Source organism: Nomascus leucogenys, chromosome 11 (assembly GCF_006542625.1).
Source record: "Nomascus leucogenys isolate Asia chromosome 11, Asia_NLE_v1, whole genome shotgun sequence".
Lineage (NCBI taxonomy): Eukaryota > Metazoa > Chordata > Mammalia > Primates > Hylobatidae > Nomascus > Nomascus leucogenys.
This window is the reverse complement of record NC_044391.1, coordinates 95,415,592-95,437,300: the sequence shown is the minus strand read 5'-3', so window position 1 is coordinate 95,437,300 and position 21,709 is coordinate 95,415,592. Positions and strand designations below refer to the sequence as shown.

General features: G+C 33.6%; 1 protein-coding gene across 8 annotated transcripts in view; it reads right to left on the bottom strand.

Moving 5' to 3' along the window:
* Window positions 1-2,431: 2,431 nt before the first annotated feature.
* The window catches only part of NLGN1 (neuroligin 1), a 906,211-nt gene continuing 886,933 nt past the window's right edge, over window positions 2,432-21,709 (bottom strand). For 7 of the 8 annotated variants that reach the window (XM_030822834.1, XM_030822833.1, XM_030822835.1 and 4 more), the window contains 3 exons: window positions 13,850-14,062; window positions 9,435-10,224; window positions 2,432-8,603 (listed from right to left, as the gene is read on the bottom strand). In XM_030822834.1, the coding sequence (XP_030678694.1) occupies window positions 7,781-8,603; window positions 9,435-10,224; window positions 13,850-14,062 (1,826 nt within the window). In that variant the 3' untranslated portion in view covers window positions 2,432-7,780. The remainder of the gene's footprint in view (window positions 8,604-9,434; window positions 10,225-13,849; window positions 14,063-21,709) is intronic. The other variant, XM_030822836.1, reaches the window with a different exon arrangement.

Sequence of the window (21,709 nt, the reverse complement as noted above, 5' to 3'; positions counted from 1 at the left end):
TGAAGGTAGGAGTTTATCATCTTTGTTGATTTCATTACTCTGAGGTGGATAGATAGGTCTCCATAGGCTGTAGTGCTGTACCTAATGAGGTAGAATTTAATAGTGTTTAATATCCTGAACATACAATAAAACTCAAATGATTAAGGGCAGTAGAAAGACAGAATTTGCTTAACAATAGCGCATTTAGAATTTTTAAAGTTTTAGTAGAAAGTACATCTCAATCTGAATTACTAGTATGCTATGGCCAACAAAGAATGTAATAGTATTGCAAGTTATATTAAAATAAATATAATTTGTGTAATGAGGAAGTTGATAGTGGAGCTCTGTTAGGCAGAGATGAACTATACATAAGTGTTTATTATGGTCAATCCTAGACATTAAACTTTCTAAGAAACTTAGGCTTAGGAGCAAATTTGGAGAACAGTGATTAGAATTATGAAAAGACTGAACTATTTTGTATTGCAAGTGGGATTTTTTTGCTTTGAGGAGCAAATAATTCATGGAAGATATGAAAGCTATCTTTAAATATTTGAGATCAATTCAGGCGATGAAGATGGTATGACTATAAAAAGAAAAAAAGAGCAATAAATCAATATAAAGAAGATATCCCAAATAGTCCCAAATGCAGCCAGCTGTTTTAGAATTCAGACCCATGGCAGTGTTCAATGATAGGCTTCACAATTACATGTTGAGGTTGTGGCAAAGGATTAAGGAACCACTTATGGGGCTGGATCAGATGAGATTTATGCTGGAAATTTCATATTCCATGAAATGTGAATTGGCATACTATAGCATGACTTCAGATAGGGCTGTATTTATTATTTGGAAAGATGTCGGCTACATACCTTAACTGGTGAACTGGCTCAATAGAATTCAACTAATATTTTTTTGAACTCAAGAAATATTGATTTGTATTTACTATTTTGAGACATGTAAAATAGACAAAACAAGGAGTTGTACAATGATTTGCTGCAGAGTATAGCATAGAAAGTGGTCTAAATCAGTCCATGTGTTTGGACCTATTCCAAACTTGACAATAGTTGTATGTTAGTAAGTCATAGAATTGGCCACGTGTTCAACACCCATTATGTTGCCTAACACATGGTAGACACCATTTGTTGAAAGAAGAAATGACTAATTTCTTTCATTGCTTGATTGATGTTCACTAGCTTCTGACCTGCCTGAGGAACAGAGGAAGCCAATTCCCAAGGCACCAGTTAGTTAGATCACCTTTTAAGACTTTCAGCACAACTTTACCCCCATGGAGAAGAGGTTATAACTAGTAATAGGATAGGCCATGGAAATAGGAGCCACAGTAACTGGTAAGAAGATCCCCTGTAGTGCAGAGGAAGGCAGCTCTGAGAGCAAACTTGAGTATTTTCAGGGGAGATAGAAATGTTTTAACTAGATAATCAATCAACTCTCCAAAATTGAGACAGTACTTCAAATTATAGCATTCCATTAGAAAATACTGCTTTCACATGAACATTCACAGAGTATATTTGAAACTTTTTTTGAACTCAGAAATAACATCCTGCAAACCATAAGAAAATACAAAACTCGTGAAAAAGTAATCATATCAAACAACACCAAATTTTACAAAACATCAAAACCTTTTTATGCAAAGTGAAATTGTTAGAATATGTTTTTTAACTGTTTAATTTATTAGGTGCCTATGGCCATATGTAGCCACAGAGACTTGTAAAGCAATGCTAATTCTTTTATTTAGCCATTGGAAACGTTTATCTTTAGGCTATGTATAGGTAATTCTATGATGTCTTCTTTGCTGTATTCTTATCTTGGGCTATATACAGATGAGAGATGATCTTACTTCACATAGTCTTCCTACCAATATCATTATTGATTAGATAGTACAAAACCACAAATATTTCAGTATAGATTTTATTTTGATTTATTTCCAGTGATACGATTCGATCAAGACTTGGATCAAGAATTAAATTTAAGATATCTTCCTAGATATTATTAATTTTGTTCTCTAAGAATAATGGATTTGTGATTTAAAGGGATTTATTTAAATTCCTTTGCTCTTCTTTTTAAAAAACTGTCACACATCTCTATTTAAAACACTATTTGGATGCAAAAAGTCATTAATTTAAAATTGAGAAGTTTTTCTTCCTTTTTTTCTCTCTTACTTCCTCCTTTTTTCCATTCTTTTCTTTCTCCTTCTCCCACTTTCCTCTCTCTTTTCTGAAAAGTTGTGTCCAGCTCCCCAAATCTATTCTCTAAATTCTTGCCCTGCATTCACCAAGAGGTGAGAAGATCATAAAATATCATTGTTTCTATCAAGTCAGAACTGTCAGCAGTGTGGAAGCAATACAAAGACTTTGTAAGAAAACGTATCTTAGTAACCTTTTTGTGTGAGACAAATAGAGAAGAAATTATTTCTGAGTTTAAAAATAGTCAATACAACTTGGAAAACATGGTAATATTTATTCATGATAATAAACACGTTTTTAATGAAAGCCATAGATGTCCAAACACAAACTGAATCATGACAACCCAATGGTCTTTTTTACAAAAACCATGACATATATCCCATTAATTTGCTAAATGATATGAATGCAGAGAAAGATGAATCAAAACCACTAAAATCCTTTTAAACACACCATCTAGTTTAGATGTCAACTCTGAAAGTGGCATTCAAAAATGATCCCTCTCTTTTAAATTTATCTGCTGAGTTCTTGTTATGGTACCTTTACCAATCTCTTAAAAGCTTTAATTGTTATCATTCATTTCAACTCAAAACTGCTAGCAATTTGGTTTGACTTTCCATAGAGGACAAAATTCTGTCACATTAATACATATGTAGGTAGTTATACAATGTCATTTGTAAGTATATAGGTCTGAAAGGGCCATCATAAATGTTATATAAACCATATAGTATATAGGGTATATATATTATGTGGTGTATGTAATAGCTGACTAGAAAAAAATATACACCTATCTAGTATATGATTTTCTCTAATAGCTTGAGACTTCTTTTAAATTAAACTATTTGGACAATTTTTAAAGTTTGCTAGAGATTTAAAATTTTATTCTTAAGTACCATCAAGCCAGATGCCTATATAATTGTCACTTTCAAAAATTTACCTCAATCTTTCCCAGAAGCCATTTAGATCCATCTGATATTATTTAAAAAATCAAATTAAATGTAAAAATGTCCAAATAAATTTTTCTTATTGGTAATTTATAATATAGTCATCCTATTGTACTCTTTAAATTGAATTATCTGAATCTGAAAATTAAAAAAGCTAAGTTTTATAAATAAAATCTCAGGAGGAAAAGGCACTTAAGCCCTGCACATGGTTATTCCAGTATGTGTTCTCCACAACCCTTATCCGATGGAATTGATTTCTGGCCTGCATTCAAATACAGCAAAGTGCCAGAATAAAATCAAATCAGAATGCTTATGAAAAAGAATCAAGTTGGCCACCAAATGTTTCACATCAGTAGGAAATTTCTTTAGAGATTTCTGATGGAAATTTGAAGTTTATGTTGCTATTAGATCAAGTGCAGGAGAGGTATAAGGCTACTGGAGAAATTCCCTTAGTTTATTGACCAGAAAGCTAAAACATTTGTCGTAACAGTAAAGCTTGACAAGATAATTAAATGAATGATAACAAAATCTCAGCAGGGAAGTGCCCATTAATTGAGTTTATTTGGAAGCGTGTTTTCACAAGTATAACCAAATTATCTGATTTCCACTCGCATTAAAAAGTGATAATCTATAACAACTAATTACTGGAAATGAAGGAAAAGGCCAGTACTTTGAACCAATAACACAGAAGAAAACAAAATTACTAACATCAAAAGACTGCCATATTTGACAGCTCCTTAAGAATTCATCATTTCATCCTGTGAAACTATTTCAGTGAAACTCGCCAAAGAAAAGAATCCCAGTAATTTCTATGTAGTAGTGTCTTTAAAGCTGGAACACATTTCTCATATTCTTTGTATCATTTTTTGATATTAATACCTGTGTCAGGATGAGTGTGCCAAGAGGTGAAGTAACTGTTGCTATAGATCTAACAATTTAGTTTCAGCACTTCACTTCTGTAAGAAAATTAGTGCCATCTGATTTCCTCTTTAGCATTATATATACTTGATAATTATTTTAAAAATGTTGTTGCTGTTTTCATGTACACATCAGGAGGTCTGAAATAAAGCATCATTTTGGTCAAATTTTATATTTGAAATGAGGAATAAAATAATATATACTCAGATTTTCTGCTTTGAGTTGCAAGATGTCTACAAATTGGACATTTTTAATGCTTTAGCAAATTATTTTCTAATTTGCATAAAGTTAGTAATAAACTTTGTTATATGTCTGTGGTAACCAATTAGATTTTGTTCATAGTCAACATGTTCAGTAGAGATTTAAAACTATAAAATCTGTCACTTTTATTTTTCTATCCCCATACTCTAAAACATTAATCTGTTGGTAAACATTTGGCAAAAATTTTATATAACAGCAAAACAATGAAATAAAGTTCATTTTAGTGTAATGTTTGTATAAATTATAAGCAGCTTTGCCTAATTTTTAATCGGAGGCAGGAAAATCTGAATTAACAAATAATGCCAAAAATATTATTTTAATTTTTTTACTTAACATTGTTTTTCAAAGAAAGAAAATTATCATCTAAATAAATACATTTTAAACGTATTTGCTAAAATTGAGTAACAGTATTTATTTTTCTTGCGTATGAAAATTATGTTTCAGCTTTAAAAACAGTTATTGATGTTCTGTATAATGTGGGACATCCTTTTTCATTCAGAAAACTAGAGACTGCAATTATAAAACTAGCAACTAACACTCATTCACAATGACTTTATCATGTGACTGGTGAACAGCAATTAAACCTAGGCCGCTTTATCTTCCATAAAGTTATTCTACCCTAATTTAGAGAAAATAATAGGGCTATGCTTTGTTTTCCTCAATCATTTTCCTAAATTAATATAAAGAGGGTTACAGTAATGCTATATATAGGTAGATTGATAAATGCAGAGCAATAGATTGGTAGGTAGATATAAATATGGCCATCGTTAAAACATAATATTTAATAGAATGGTTTTGCCAAATGAAGCAATGCATATGAAAGTATTAATTCGTATCTTATTTTGTTGTCATTCCTATTCTGTTCTTGTGTTTTAATTAATACAGTAAAATACAGTGTTCCAACTGAACAATACTTCAGATGCTAAACAATTCTTTGTATTTGTGTACACTGGCAGTTCACAGTTTAAAAGCATAACCACCTCAGTCAAAAGCTATATGTAGATCACTCTGGATTTTGAAGACTTTTGCTTCTAACAAACAGAGACTTTTTTTTAATTATGGAGGAATACCTACAGTTCATTGATTGATAGATAATAATTGGGAGGGGGGGATTATAATCACATAAATTCCTTGAAATAGATTTTCATCTATCTTTTAAATTCCTTGAAATAGATTTTCATCATCTATCTTTTAGTGTCAGTTTAATATCTTGCTCAGCACTTTTACATTCTCTTGGCATGGCAACTTTCTATTCATTACTTTATGGTAGTTTAATCACCCCCATTTTATGAACCTAGTTATTTGTATTCCATGAAATATTGCAAATTTCTTTTCAATAGACCTTTTCCTTGATGACCAGAATTGGAACTTGTTTTTCTAACCGAAAACAATTGGTACTTCATTTCTATAACATCTGTACCTAAGAGATATTTAACAACACAAAGCTAATCTTACTTTTTTTTCATGAATTTCTGGAGCTTTTAAATTCATAACATTAAAGTTTTATGAGTTTCATCTTAGATGAGACTTGTCTTTAAATACATATTTGTGTTTTCTGTGGAAGTTACCCATATGTCTTCAAAAACCTGACTGGTCTAATCTAGAAAAATTACTCTTTGAGACAGTCATGTTTCTTTGTTTTTCTTTTCCTTTTTTTCTTTTTTTTTTTTTTAGAAAAAAGAAAGACAAAACAGCAATAAACATTTTAGCTCTTTAATGAGCAAAGATCATGTTTCTTAGCATTGGACTAATAGTCATTATCCAGATTATCTTTATTTCACACAATGACCAGTGACATGGCCAAGATGTACAAAGTTGGTTCCATCAAGTAGTATACAATTTTTTTGTATAATAATCTTTCATTCTTGAAAAAGAGTAACTGAAAAGAAAGGTTTCTGTTACTGCAGTTAGTTTGTCAGAGAAAGTTCTTTGCATTATCTTATAAACTATCAAAATTGCTAGTCATCTGAAAAAATGTAAAAAAAAAATCACATAACTTTAGTCTAATAGAAATATAGTACAGGTAAGAGAGAGTATTTATCAGGATGTGCTCTTTAAGTCCATCTCATTTTTTTTCAATATAAATGTACATCTGATTACATATACAAACATTTGGAAAGGTCTGTGATATACTGTTACTGGTAAACAACAGGGGGATGAAGAGTTTCCTGTGGTCTGAGAATATTCGCTTAAAAATCACACATGTGTAAGACTAAAATCCTCCAGGTGTTGACTCTCCTAGGTTCTGTATCTACGTTGTACTCTACTGAGATTGCGTGAGTAAATTCCAGTGAATGAAACTCAGTGAGAAAGATAAGTGATGTAAAGAGGGACATAACTTGATAATGAATTGTTATTAGTAAACATTTTGTCATGCAGCATGAGTAAATCAATGAACTCAGAACTATAATCAGAGTGGTAATACTGGGGCATCCTCATATCATGAAAGACTGTTGCAAGTAACTCTTTGGACACACTTCACCTTACCAAAAGGAACAAAATACAGAGTAACAAAAAAACACAGCAACTTATAGATCCTGTACCATATGTCCAATGAGGGTTATATTTCTATAAATTATCTAGATGGGAATGAAAAGAACATTAAAAACAGGAAATTTTTTTCTGGGATTCATATCAGCGAGTATTCACTACTATACCTATAGTTTCTTCAAATACCTTTAATAGCTAATTCCTTCTATATTGAAACTACTGTGAATTATTTTATTGTAATTACTTTTGCCCCTTAAAATCTTCTGTAGGTTCTGCCAATTGATGGAGGAAGCTTCTATTAAAAACTCCAATGGGATGAGGAGAATTTTAATTACGGCTTAATCAGCAGCACAGCCACCAAGCATATAAATTATCATGCACATCGTGCTAAAAATATCCAGTTTCCTTTATCCCCACAACTTTATACTGACAGCACTTATGTGATAATGTTGTACCTGCCAGTCTTTAAACTTCTTTGTTTTACTGGCAAATTTCAGCATGAGCCTTTGCTAAGGCCATTAACAGCATTGACGCTTTGTGTACTTATCCAAATATGTAAATATGGTCTACACAATAAAACGGCTCCAAATAAAAACTGGTGAAAATTATCTGACATTCCATTGGTGTGTCCCTTGTGCATATTCATAGTTGTTTATTTTTATTTTTTGTATTTCAGACATAGTTCTTTCCTGTTTGGTGTTCCACATGCCTAATTCCATTATGTAACTTAAATCTTCAAAAAATTAATTCTTGAATGTGAATGAAAAAGTATCATTCAGAACAATTGCTTCAAGCAATTGAAATTTGTTTTTAAAGTTGATTTGTATATATACAATTCATTTTTTTCAAAACCCCCAAAGTTCTTGATATGTATATTCACATAATATTCCTCCTTATTTAAATAGTAAGTCTTGTAGGTTGAAAGCCAAGGAATCTTCAGTAATCATTTACTGCAATCCATCAAAAAAAAAATAGTTTGTTTCTCTTATCTGGCTATACCCTGGTTGTTGAATGTGAATGGGGGTGGGGATGGGGATGGGGCAGAGTATTGTTCTGTCCTCCAGTAAATGTATTGAATGTGTGTAAGGGCTGAATCCCTGGTATAGTGTTGGGAATCATTGTAATGGTGTTGGGTGTCATTAAGGGAACATCATCAGGTGACCTCCTCATAGCTAGTGTGTAATCTGGGGGACAGGCGGTCCGAAGAACCACCTCATGTGGATGGATGGACTCACATTCATGATCCAAATCAGTGTGCTTCATTTGGAGGGACATGATTTCCTCTTCTTGTGCATGGGTTAGATCATTGGTAGTAGTGCGCTGAGGGCTGCATCTCCTGTGAACATCATGTCTCCTCTTATCCTTTTTGTAGTACAGGGCTGCAAAGGCCAAGATGTTCAGAAACAGCAGTGATGCTCCAACTGCAATAGTGACACTCAGCTCTGTTGAGTAGTCCCTTTGATCCACCGAAAATGGACTTGGTTGTTGTTTGGGATCATCCTGCTTGGCAGTGGGAAAGGCTGACGTGACAGGTACGGAATTTTTTCTCGTAGGTCTGAAAGTGATGTCAGTTGATGGCACTTTAGTTGTTGTAGAGGTATACTGAGAAATGTCATTGAGATTATGCAGATGAGGTACCAACTCCAACCAGAGGTTCACCTTATTGGCTCTGTAATGTTCTTTAACTCTTGGTTTTAATCCAATATGGAGATAAAGTTGGTCTTTCTGGGAATATCTGGTCCATGCTACTTCTTCAAAACGGTTGGGTTTGGTATGAATGAATTTTGTGTCTTGAGGGACTGGTTGATTTGGGTCACTAAGAAGGAAAAGATAAATTATGAGAATAAAGCTATTTTATGTTTTACTTAAAATCACACTACTTTAACATCTAATAATTAAAGAGATGACTCAGCAATGCTTTAGATTGTGTTTTAACACTAACTTGGGTCAATTTAGAAATATAAATCTCCTAGTAGGCAGATTGTTAGATGGGTGAAAATGTAAGGCAAGTAAGTCTCACATTCTTGTTCTCTCTGCCTGTCCTGAGATGGGCTGCTATCTACCCAAAGATTTTAAAGAATTATTTAAATACTCACATACATATGAGTTGTCTCATAGGCAAGCTAGCAGAGATGACATGGAATAGTGGAAAGGATTTTTGATTTTAAATTAGCAGATGAAGGTTTGAGACTAGGCTCTGCTATAAACCAGACATGTGAACATCTCTGTGACACTCACAGAGCCTCAGGTCTCCTTTTTGTAAAGCGGGATTAATAGTATCTGATCTGCCAGATTCAGAAAGGTAGTTGGAAGGATTAAAGAGCATTGTGAATTACAAAGCACTATAAAATAATATTTATTACTGCTGAACAATAATAAGTCTTGTATAATTCAAAAACCAAAAGCAGATGTAATTAAGTAATGCAATTGAGATATGTACTTTCTTAACAAGCATCTAAAACACCAGAAATAATAAAGCAATGACTTTTAAAAAACACCATAATATAGAATTAATTTTGAATAAAGGAATGTCATATATTGCAGGTATTAATGCAATATGACATTATCTGGGCATAAATATCTATTATTTTAAAATGGTTAAAATAACATTTTTATTAAAAACAAACTTCATTCCTTAGGTACGTACCCAGTTTTAGCAAAATTTGTCCAGTATGTCATTACAACTGCACTCAGCATCACATCATTTTTGGAGAAATTGCAAGGAAATAACTCTGTAGGGCCAATCATGGGGATTCCCAGTACATAGGGAACCTCATCTCCGTGGGCTGCATCAGCCCAAGCTGGAACCTGATCTGTTTGGCAATGATGGTAAAAGGCATAGAAGTACGTAGGTGAACCAAAGTTTGAGTGAAGATCCGCTGTGGCTACAGCTGGTGCCACCCACTGATGGTCCGTAAACAAAGCCAATAATGTCTTTCTTCTGGTTTCAGGGTTATGACGGTCAGCCCAGTCAGTATACATGAACTTAATGGTTTCTCTCAAAACATCTTTGCCTTCAGGATATCCATATAAATTATCAACAAAATTTGAAACAGCAAAGTCAAAATCACTAGCTGATATACCATCATCGCTATCTACTATATTTTCAACAAATTTTAACCCTTCCCCTTGGTTCACTCCTAACATTATATCATAGTTGAGAAACTCTCCTTGCTCCATCAATATCTGAGGGTCATCTGGTATTACATCACCATCAATCACAGGTCCAAAGGCTATGTGGTATCGAGCTGGTTGAATATCTTGGTCAACAAGTTCTTTGTAAGGCTTCTTCTGTAGGCATTCCACTAACTCTACTGTATCTGAAACATTGCAACCAACTTTCGTGGCCAACATTCTAGCATATTTTGCAGGTTGAAAGCTAACAGCCCAGCTGGAAAGGGCTGTTCCACTTTGAGCTATTGCTCGTTGAAAAAGTCCTATGGGAAAACCAACAAAGAATTTTAGATGATCTTTGAGTAATGTTGTGGTAAAACAATAACATCTGATATTTTAGACATGTATATAAAAACCCAGATACAGCTCAAGAAACAGGGAGATAGAGATATTTTTGCTTAAAGGAAGTACACAAAGCCAACCGCAGGGTATAATGGATTAGAGAGGTGGATCTAAGTCTTGTGCTTTGAGTGGCATCTGCTTTAGGGATCAAGAAGCCTCAAAGAGGTAGTAGGCAAGAAGAAAAGGAGAAGATGTAGTGGTAAAAAGTCCCAAACACGTTCTTCAATGAGTGTGTAAATACTTATATTATCAACCATCAACATTAACCAGATGGGGCCAATCTTCTCCTATTTAACTCTCCAACAGACTCTACATTGTCTGTTTGGAATATTTCCTCCAGTTTGGCTGTGTCTATCTTCCTTCAAAATGGTTCTCTATATTTGTTTTAACCAGATGTTATTTGAAAAAGAATTCTTGAAGGCTCATACAATGACTGGGGCTGGCTGTTTGTTTATACCCTGGAGTTGGCGCTGAATTCACACAAAACAGAATATCACTTTAGACATACTCTTCCCAGATCTTCATGTCAGACATAGTATGCTGAATATTCATCTTTCAGAAGAAGACATAACATTTGAAGTGTTTTCACTAGGTTAAAGAAAAAACCATCAGCAGAAAGATTTAGTGTGGGGTGATTTAACTTTTGCCACTGTTGAATGTACACTACTGTGTTTATCATAAAAGATGAAAAGCACATGGTCCGCTGCTTTTTGTTTAATTGCATGTAAGAATTGAATTGTAAACGATGGTTCCATATGCAGTTAAGTGCTGCATGTCATTCAAATTTACAAACGCACTTTATTTCTCATTAAGATATTTTTCTGATAAAATTCCTGTTTTAAAAATATAGTTTATCTATTTTTTTGTTTGTTTGTTTTTTTGAGATGGAGTCTTGCTGTCTCCCAGGCTGGAGTGCAGTGGCACGATCTCAGCTCACTGCAAGCTCCGCCTCCTGGGTTCACGCCATTCTCCTGCCTCAGCCTCCCAAGTAGCTGGGACTACAGGCGCCCGCCACCATGCCCGGCTAATTTTTTTGTATTTTTAGTAGAGACAGGGCTTCACCGTGTTAGCCAGGATGGTCTCAATCTCCTGACCTCGTGATCCGCCCACCTCGGCCTCCCAAAGTGCTGGGATTACAGGCGTGAGCCACCACACCCAGCCAGTTTATCTATTTTCTAGTGTATCTATTTTCTTTTACATATTTAAATTTATTATCAATTTCCAAATACAGCTTTGTGCTTCAGTTATTTAAAAACATGCTTACTTATTTATATGTGTTAATGAGATAAAAACTCTTTTCACAAAGGTGTTGAAGCACTGTCTGCATTAGAAGGAAAGTTTTAGATTTTTCTTAACCTAATATGCCTATATATTCGACATGTCTGTAACATGTTCCTATATAATTCTAAAGATATTTAAAAAATCTAACAGTATTAATATACATTTTTATAAGTATTTTTTAGTTTATAGAACAAAGTATGCTAGAGCAAATGATACAAATACAGATAATTTAAAAAATTATGTAGCTGTTTATCAACATTTGCTCAGGAAAATATTTTAATAAATAAAAATTGTGTAACTATAATATTCTTTCCCATTTCAGGGACTCAACATTAACTAAATATACCAAAAAAGATTTAGAAGGAAAGGCACATCATGTCCAATATATCCTAAAATATGCCACCTAGATTCCTAAAATAAGAGAAAAAACATATGTTTTATCATTAGTGAAAGTGCCTTTTATGTGGATGCAAGATGGGGTTGACTCATGGTATATCCAGGCCTGAGCATTGGTGCAGCCCTGTGTGGGGTTTATTGACTTTAAAGTTTACATCTCCATTGGAGGCACAATCAGCTTGATGATTTCAAGAGAGTTTTTTTTTCAGCATCTCCTGGTAAAATCAGGCAGCTTAGTCTGGAGATAGGTTTAGGTGAAACCTAAGTTCATGTCTTTTTCCAGGGATAGACAGATTGCCCTGAAGTGTATAATAAAATGTTGTATTTTCAACTGTTGTTTGCATAACCATTTCCCACTGTTTACCACGCCATCAGTTGATGACTGGCAGTGTTAGCTGATGAGCTAACTGACTCATCTCTTAAACCAATGCTGGTTTGATACTAGCTAAAGGTGGCTTTCACGTCAATTTTTGATCAAGTGACCCTGAGAAACCTATAGAGGTGGCTTAGTGTTGCTCTAGCTACATAGTGGCATTAGTAAAAATACTGAGATTAGAACAATCTAATCTGTTTAAAGAAACACTAAAAGTTTATTATTTCAAAAGAAGCCATTTCTTTACAGATGAAATCTCTCTTGGAAATGTTCATCTGTGTTATTTTGTCATCTTGAATCAGAATTTTACTAATATAAATGAAGTGTTATGTAAACTATATTAATAAATTGAGTCTATATATGATTCTCCAAATATATAGATTCATTTAATGACTGGCTGTTCTTTTGAAATTCAACATTCATGTGTTTTTGATACCAAAAGCAAATACCATATGTCTGGTGCTCCTATCACAAAACTCAACCTTACAAATTAAGATACTTCATGAATTATACTTGACAGTATATACTTTCTTCTTGGATATAAAATGACAATAAAAGATCAGAAATTAAAAGATGGTATACATTTTTATATATTCTCTGTCTTCCTCTCTATTATACATAAATAATGCAGAAAAAGTATTTGCTTTGCAAATTTCTCCAACAATACTCTTCTGTTCTTGTGAAATTTCAAATTAATAATGCGGTTGGAATGGGTGATTCTATGCATGGTAAAATGGAGATGGAGTTCGTAAAGAACAACATGGTAAGCCTTGGACAGGCACTTTGGAAAAAATATGTCAAAGCCAGAAAATGGAAACGAGAAAAATATTTCATGGATTTCAGCAGCCTCAATACTCCGTGCTGCCTCGCCAAGTTTAGGGGGAAAAATAATGCTTTTGGAGTTAAAAATAGAAAAAACACTGAATCAAATGTACTTTTCTTCAATCAAAAGCTCTACCAGTGACCTTGACGCTTTGACAATTTTGGATCATGCATGCGAAATAATCAACAATCCATTCTGTACTCAGACAACAAGTGAAATCACATGTTTTCAGACAAACTAGCTTATGACCGCTTCGTTAGCTTCATACAAATAAAGAGTTTAAAATGTCTATTGTCTTGAAAATAGATTAGATTATATACAATCCCTGCATGTAAAAAGTCTCATCTTTGATTTTGATCACTGAATAAACAAAGATGACAGAACTGTAGAACGTCTTTGTCTGATTTTTTAAAGGAAAGAAGAGTAACTGTAATGCTAACTATTCTGAAGTGTGCTTGAAAGGGCATCCTTACCAAGCTCCACAGGAGACAAAGAAAAGAGTTTGACAAAAATTTAAACATGCACAGAAAAGCTGAAGAAACAAAGCTTTAAACAGATATTGAGTTCAACCTAACACTCAGTTTGAACAGAGAAATATACAGAGCATCACATACTACTGATGGTGGTGGCATGCAGACACCAAAATTGTCAAAATTTGCAACCTGCATAATACCTTTGGTTGAATTGCTCCAACGGTTACCTTCAGAATAATGGGATAAAGTCAGCAGATTGACACATGAACCCCCAGCACCAGATCCAAAAACAGTGATTCTTAAGGGGTCACCACCAAAGAATCCAATGTTTTCACTAGTCCATCTTAAAGCTTGTATGAGATCAAGGAGTCCGTAGTTCCCCTTTGCAGCCTGATCGCCTGTACTCAAGAAACCTGAAAAATATAAATTTAGAAAACACGTTTTGAGTTGACGTGAATCAAATAGACATCAAATTTAAACACAAATGAAACCTGTATTAATCAAGGTAAGGACAGTCCAAGTTCATTAGTAAAAATTATTTTCCACCATAACGAAAGAATTTACTTTAGCAAGAATAGTAGTGGCTGAAATCTGAAAAATGACATTTATCTTCCCCAAATGCCTCCCAACTTATCCAGGTAACAGATAACAGGGACAGTTAAAGGGAATGCAAACATTCTGAAAACCTCAGGAAAGACGTTTCAGGGGCCAAGCTACTCGGTGGAGACATTTGGATAGCATCATAGGGCTAATGTGAATGTGCATTTTGCAGAAAACACCATGTCTGTCCTTAAGTTGCTTGTCCTCGAACACCATGTCTGTCCTTAAGTTGCTTGTCGTCGAACGTGGTTGGAATGTTGGGTATGTGTGGCAAAGTGGCAGGATGGAAATGTGTAGAGCAGGCGGGTATTTCTCTAAGACTTGTAGAGAAAGATTTTGTAAACTCCGTAAAATTATTTAGAACTCTGCATATATATGAATATGTACATTTTTATCAATGATGATCAATGATTAAGAAAGAATTACTGTGCCAGAGATGACTTGAGGCCACATTTAGGACTACTTTAAACGCCAAACTGAGGGGAGCTACTCAATTAGGAAATGGTATAGAAGAACTGAAGGTTTTTGAAAAGTTCAGACATATATTTCTGGAATGCTCAAAGCTCTGCTTTGTAGTAAATCTGAAAATGAGTAGGAAAATGAGGTGAATCTGAAAATGAGGGGGAGAGAAAACGGAGGTAGGGGAGAGAGTTTAAGGATCTGAACTGACAGAATGGCAAAGGCAATTGAAAAAAAGAAGATGCATAGAAAAAATATTGTGGCATTAAGATCTGAGTAACTGTTTTACACATGAAAGTTGTAGAAGGGAGAGTCAAACATATTACTTAGCAATATCTTAAACATATTCACTCATTTAGCTGACCTGATAGCTTTTATAGTGTTTGTTTATTATAACTTGTAAAACAAACATCTATTCTCTAATATATTTTTGCATTTAGTATAAATGAAAATTTACAAAGTGTTTCATAAAATACTCCATCTTATGGACTATTTTATATTATGTAGAAAATATTTACAGTCCTATTAGATATAAGTTGATTATATTCAGGGATATAATTTCCAATCTCAACAAGTTTATAGAACTAATTTTTAAAAATTCATTCTCTCTTACTGGAGACTTATGGAAATTCAACATAATGGGTCAATGATTGTGATAAAAAATATTTTATTCAATTTGAAATATATCTTTTTATAAAATAAGCTAGGACATTGATTGCATTTATGAAAACAAAACCATGATAACGCTACCTATCAGGTTAGCAAATAAATCCATAACCAAACTGAATATATGGATAAGAAATTCTCTAGGATCACTGTAGAAAGGAATAGATGAAGACAAATTCTCCTGAATAATTTTGAAAAATTTGAAGAAATGAAAGTGCTTAGTTATTCTTTTCCTACAAGATCAAAAATTCTAAGAAATAAAACTGCCACTGTAACTCATTGTGTGTGTGTCTCTGTGGAATCCTGAAAATGTTAACTTTCCTTAAGATGAAAGTTGTAAAAATTACAGTTCAAATAAACAAATTTTTCTGGTCATACCCATTCTCTTATTGAATTTGCATAATAATTTGAGGAAATTTTTATGGTGTCTTAGAAGTATTTGCAAATACTCAATATTCATATAAATTAGAGGATAATAAAATACAAAACAGAAGCATAGCAGGAATTCTTTTAACTCAATTTGCTATCATATGAACTTTGGTATAAGACAGAGTCATTAGTTTAAATTTCTGAAAGATTCTCTTACAAATGTTTCGGTCTACAAAGACAGACTATTGGCATGAACTCTGAAAACAATATTATGGAAGGATTACTGTACATTAGATAGAAAAACTCTTGAAGGAAAAACGATGTGTGTGTGTGTGTGTGTGAGAGAGAGAGAGAGAGTGAATGAAAGAACAAGAACATAATACTCTTGTTATGAGGTTGGTGCAAAAGTAATCGCAGTTACATTCAAATTACTCCAGTTACATTCAAATGAATCTTTACATCCATACAGAATTAACTTACTCATAAAATAATCATCATTCAATGTGTAGCATGTACAGAACCATGGTAATCAGATAATTATTTCTACATTAACTAAATTGTATCCCCACTGTAATTTCAGTTATAGATGCACCCTTTAGTCAAATAGCTTTGTGTTTATATAACAGTGCTGTAAAAAAAAAAAAAAGTTCCTCTGAAGAGTAACTAACTTCTACTTTATATATAGTCTAAAGTAGTCTTGTAATATATTCAAGAAAGAGTTTTAAAGAAAATAAATTCAGTTCAAAAATGTCATTATTAAACCACAGCATAGAAAACAGAGTATATCATTGGGTAGAAGTTATTGTGCTGTAGCCTCAAAATGTCCAAGATTACTCAGTCAAGCTCCATTTTTGCCCTTCAGTACTGAATTTCTCTTACTCCTGATTCTAGTGTATTTCATGTGTATGTTTATCTATCTATCTATCTATCTATCTATCTATCTATCTATCTATCTATCCATATTATCATCTAAAACTAACTGACCATTAGAGTGAATTTAGAGGACCACGTTGGGTTTTATATTAGGAAAAACTGATAGCAGCTGTCTTTATTAAGGCCAACTGACCAAGCAAATAACATGTTTTCAGATATATACTGGCATACACTTTTTGATTACTGATGGTATATTCAAACAACATCCTGTGGGTAAGTTAAAGGCACAAAATGAGGAAAGTTAAATAAATTGCTGTCTCAAAAGAGATACAGTTTGCTAATTACCCAAGTGATGTACATTGACAGCATTCTATACCTTGCTATCTAGTGAAGTAGTCATTTAAAGTCGTTTTTAAATTGACTTAGCTGTTATGTCCTTAACAGCACAACCATTTCAGATCACCCTAGCTGAAACTTTACATTGAAGTGCTCAACTATAGCCCAGTCATTGGGGAACTCAATTTTACAGAGTCCTCGCACTTCATGATTACTTTGGAGAAGGCTTTTCCTTTAATGTCACTTAAATCATTCTTAACAGATAGTCACTACTTTATCTCGCTTTTCTTGACACTCATTTTAAGTTCCTGGGATGTGTGACTAATTATTATCGTAACACATTGACACATCATTATTTTTGTAAAATAGGACAATAATGACTATAAAACAAACTCTTTTCCTTTTCAGAAAAATGCACAAAATTTTCCCCCAAAAACTCAACTACTTAGTTTACTTGACTCAGGAATGTAAAACTTTAACAATTAGTAATTTTAGACTTAAGGCTAACTCTCAAAATTCATAATTGCAATTATGCTAAAAATTATTTGACTGATTCATATATCTTATTACAATTGTCATTCACCTATTTGTCCAAATAGAATTTATTTAATACCAGTCTTCCCACTTAAAAACTCAGTCTATCAAAAAACATTTCCATCTGTGGTTCCTACATGAAACTACTAGTTGATTACATCTACTGAGCAGGCTTAGCTTGAAGTTTCTGTTTACCTGATCTGGCAACTAGAGTTAGTTTCAAGTGCTAGAGAGAAACCAGGTAATTGAACATGGGTGCATAGGCTGTTGGAATGGAAAAATAACCAGGCCTGAAATAAAATTAGACAAGGGGAAAATAAATAAAAACAGATAATTACTGTGATCAAGGTATTGGCTTGGGTTACTGTTGTATATGGAACTCAGATAACTCTCTGATAGGCAGACCCTAAGGAGTGTGAAAGGAGCTAATTTAAATTGTCAGGCAGTAGCCCTGCGGTTTATTGGTTGACTCAATTTATACTTAGGTCTCTTACAATACAAACAACCATGTACAAATATCTGTAGAATGTTAAAAAAAATACAGAGTGTTTACATTTGAGATGACATCTAGAATGTCAGAAATTTAAGATGATAGTGATTCTGTACCATAGCTGTGCTTCCTTCTTTTTTAAGGTAGGAGCATATTTGAGTGCCTATGTTTATAGTTGTTAATTTCTAGAAACACTGAATAGAATACAATATTCTTTTTAGTCCACATTATGTAGCTCAAGCTATAAGGTAGAAAAGAAATTTGCAGTGTTTATCAATGCTGTTGCCTGGATACAGATGACTGTGGTTTGTTCTTTGAATCACATTGCTAAATAGAGACCATACTGAGTATTAAAGAGCCAGCCTTGCAGACATGAGACTCTGAATGATAGTGAGACGTCCTTCTAGGGACTTGGGAATAGGGATCAGAAAAATAGCTCGTTAAGGACTTTGCATCTTAAACATAAAAGGATTTAAAACTGTGGAAATAAAACCTTGAATTCTTCCAGGTAAAAATCCAACTCGAAATCCTATGTGCTAACTCTCCTTATCTTTTCAGTTGCCAAGTTCAGTCATGTCTTCCTCTGCATTCTGCCTCTGTCTCCTGCTTTAAACTTCATGTCACGGAATTATTCCAGGTCCTCCTCTTTTCTTCTTCGACCCTTGCAATCATTCTAATTAGTCAATTAACCTCCAAACTTTCAGCAAGCAAGTATCCCTTCTATCTGTCACTACTCACCTATGAAAAATATTCTCTTCTAATGGGGTGACACGACTATACAGAAATAAAATCCTCATGCTAGAATATGATTAGTTTCTCTTTATTTCTGTTTGAGTCAAAATTGTTTAAAATATAATGTATTTAAATCCCCACAATTAGGCATATATGGCCAAATGATTCTTGACAAAGGTGCCAAGACTATACAATGGCAAAAGAACAGTTTCTTCAACAAATGATGCTGGGAAAACTGGATATCCAGATGCAGAACAATGAAGTTGGACTCTTAGCATACACCATATAAAAATTAACTCAAAATGAAAAAACCCAAAACTATTAAACTCCTAAAATAAAATATAGATTAAGAATTTCAGGAAATTAGATTTGGCAATGATTTCTTGGATATTAAACCAAAAGCACAGGAAACAAAATAAAAAATAAACAAATAAGACTACACCAAACTTCAAAACATCTGCGCATAAAAAAAAGGAAACCAACGGAATGCGAGAAAACAATTGCAAATTAATTTTATATTTGATAAAGCATTAATATCCAGAAATTTTTACAACAGCAACAAAAAAACCCCAAATAACCTAATTAAAAAATGGGCAAAGACCTCAAATAGACATTTCTTCAAAGAGATATACAAATGGACAATAAACACATGAAAAGATATTCAACATCACTAATCATTAAAAAATGCAAATCAAACCCACACTGTGATATCCCCTCATACCCACAGGATAACTACTATCAAAAAATAGGAAATACTTAGTGTTGGCAAGGATGTAGAAGATTTGCAACCCTTGTTTTGGTGGGAATGTAAAACATGTAGCCCTTATCAAAAATAGTTTGGAGATTCCTCAAAAAATTAAACATAGGATTAGTATATGATTCAGCATCGTTCTTCTGGGTATATATACAAAAGAATTCAAAGTAGGATCCCAACGAGAAATTTGCAAATCCATGTTCATCTAACTACTATTTATAATAGCCAAGAGGAAGCAACCCAAGTGTTCATTGACAGATGAATGTATAAAGAAAATATACATATGATGGAATATTGTGTAGCTTTAAAAAAGAAGCAAATCTTGTTACATGCTACAACATGGATGAGCCTCTGAAGACAACGTGCTATGTGAAATAAGCCAATCACAAAAAAAGCAAATACTGTAGGATTCTACTCATATGAAATATCTAAAGTAGTCACAATCATAGGAACAAATTAGAAAGGTGGTTACCAAGAGCTGTGGAGAAAGGGGAAGGGGGAATTAGTATTCAATGAGTATAGAGTTTCAGTGTTGTATGAAAAAGTTATAGAGATCTGTTGCTAAAGAATGTGAATATACTTAATATATTAATACAGTTACTGAACAGTATATGTAAAAATAGTAATGATGAATTTAATGTTAAATTTTTTTACTATAATAATAACAAAATTCTCCAAATTGGACAACCTGTGTTCTGTGTGAGGGTAAAGCACACACACACAGCATTTAATTATTCACCATATATAGCTAGCTTCCTTGCTATTGTGTTCCCTTGAAGGTTACTGTCTAAATTCCTCTTAGAAAGCAATGAAGGATAAAGTAAAAATAATTTCCTTTTTATGTGTATCCTTTGGAGAAGAAAAAACCTGGCTCTGAAATGAGGTTAATATCTTAACATCAAACAACTTGGTGGTATTTCCAAAATTTTATGTTTTGGTGAATCTACTTATCAATTTGTTCTAAGACAATTTGCTCTTTAATGACTTGTCTCAGAAATAACACACTGTGTTGCTGGTCATGGCTTCTGATCACCGACAGCTGGACACGGGGAAGTACAGTGGGAAAGAAGAAGATGACTGTAAATAGATGCCTGGAAAGAAAACACCTATAGCTATTTCTTTGGTTTTCAGTTTCCAAATTCCAAACTTTTACCATCTCCAAGGTAAAGAGATGAGATTGTTCCTTCTATGTTACACTCAATTTTAACATCTTGTGACTCCTTCCCCCAAATAAGACTGAAGTATTTATTTTAACCAGATTTCTTCCCAATTTAGGTTGTAATGGTTAGAAAAAAGGGCCCTGATTTACTTATCTCTGAATCATGAATACCATTCCCATTTCAAGAATGCCCCAAGATACTAGGGAGAAAGTAACCCCCAGCTCCAGCCCCTATCACCAACCACATATTCTTCACCACAGTTTAAGGCTGTTAGTGTTTTCTGGGTCTGCATCCTAAGAAAAGTTTATCCAGCACTCCCTGATTTAGGCTATTATGTACTTCCTGTCTATGTGTATCTGGACAACCAACCTGGTATTCGAAGTTCACGAAGTTCCTGTGCAGTTTGAATAACTGCTTTCACAAAGAAGTGAAAACAGAAGAAATATCTCTTCTAAAAGGGCTTTTGCGTCAAAAGAAATCACAGTCTTCATTTCTAATTGCTTTGATTGTGCGGGAACATGTCCTGTGATTTAAAGACATAGTGCACTTCAAAGCATGACATTGAAGAAACGACAACGTCTATCATATAAGAAAGGTCCTCGGGAACTATATACTTCAGAATTATACTATGTAGCTTCAGGAACAATAAAAACCATACAAATTTTGCAATTTTCTAACTGTTCAATATTTATCTCTCTTAAGTGTTCCCATTGTAACCTATGTGTGTGTGTGCTTTGTAATGTACTATTTATAAGTTATTCACATTTATTTTTTTCTGGACTAGAAGCTCTACCCACTGTAATTGTCCCCAGATAGTCATTATATACATGTTTGCTGAATGAAGGACAGTATTAATGTTACAATTTTCTATTAACACATGAAGACTAACAAACTTTCCAAATGAAAGAGGTCTATGTATCTTTCTTAGATGGCAGCAATGAAGTGAGAACTTAGGAAAAATCCCTCTCAGCGGCCAATCTTGAGGGAAAGTAACTCTAAGATGCAGTGTGGGCGGCATTAGCTTTGAAGAGAGGAAAATAGGACAACCTGGGTGGGGCTTATCCGAGATGAGATAAGAGGACACGTG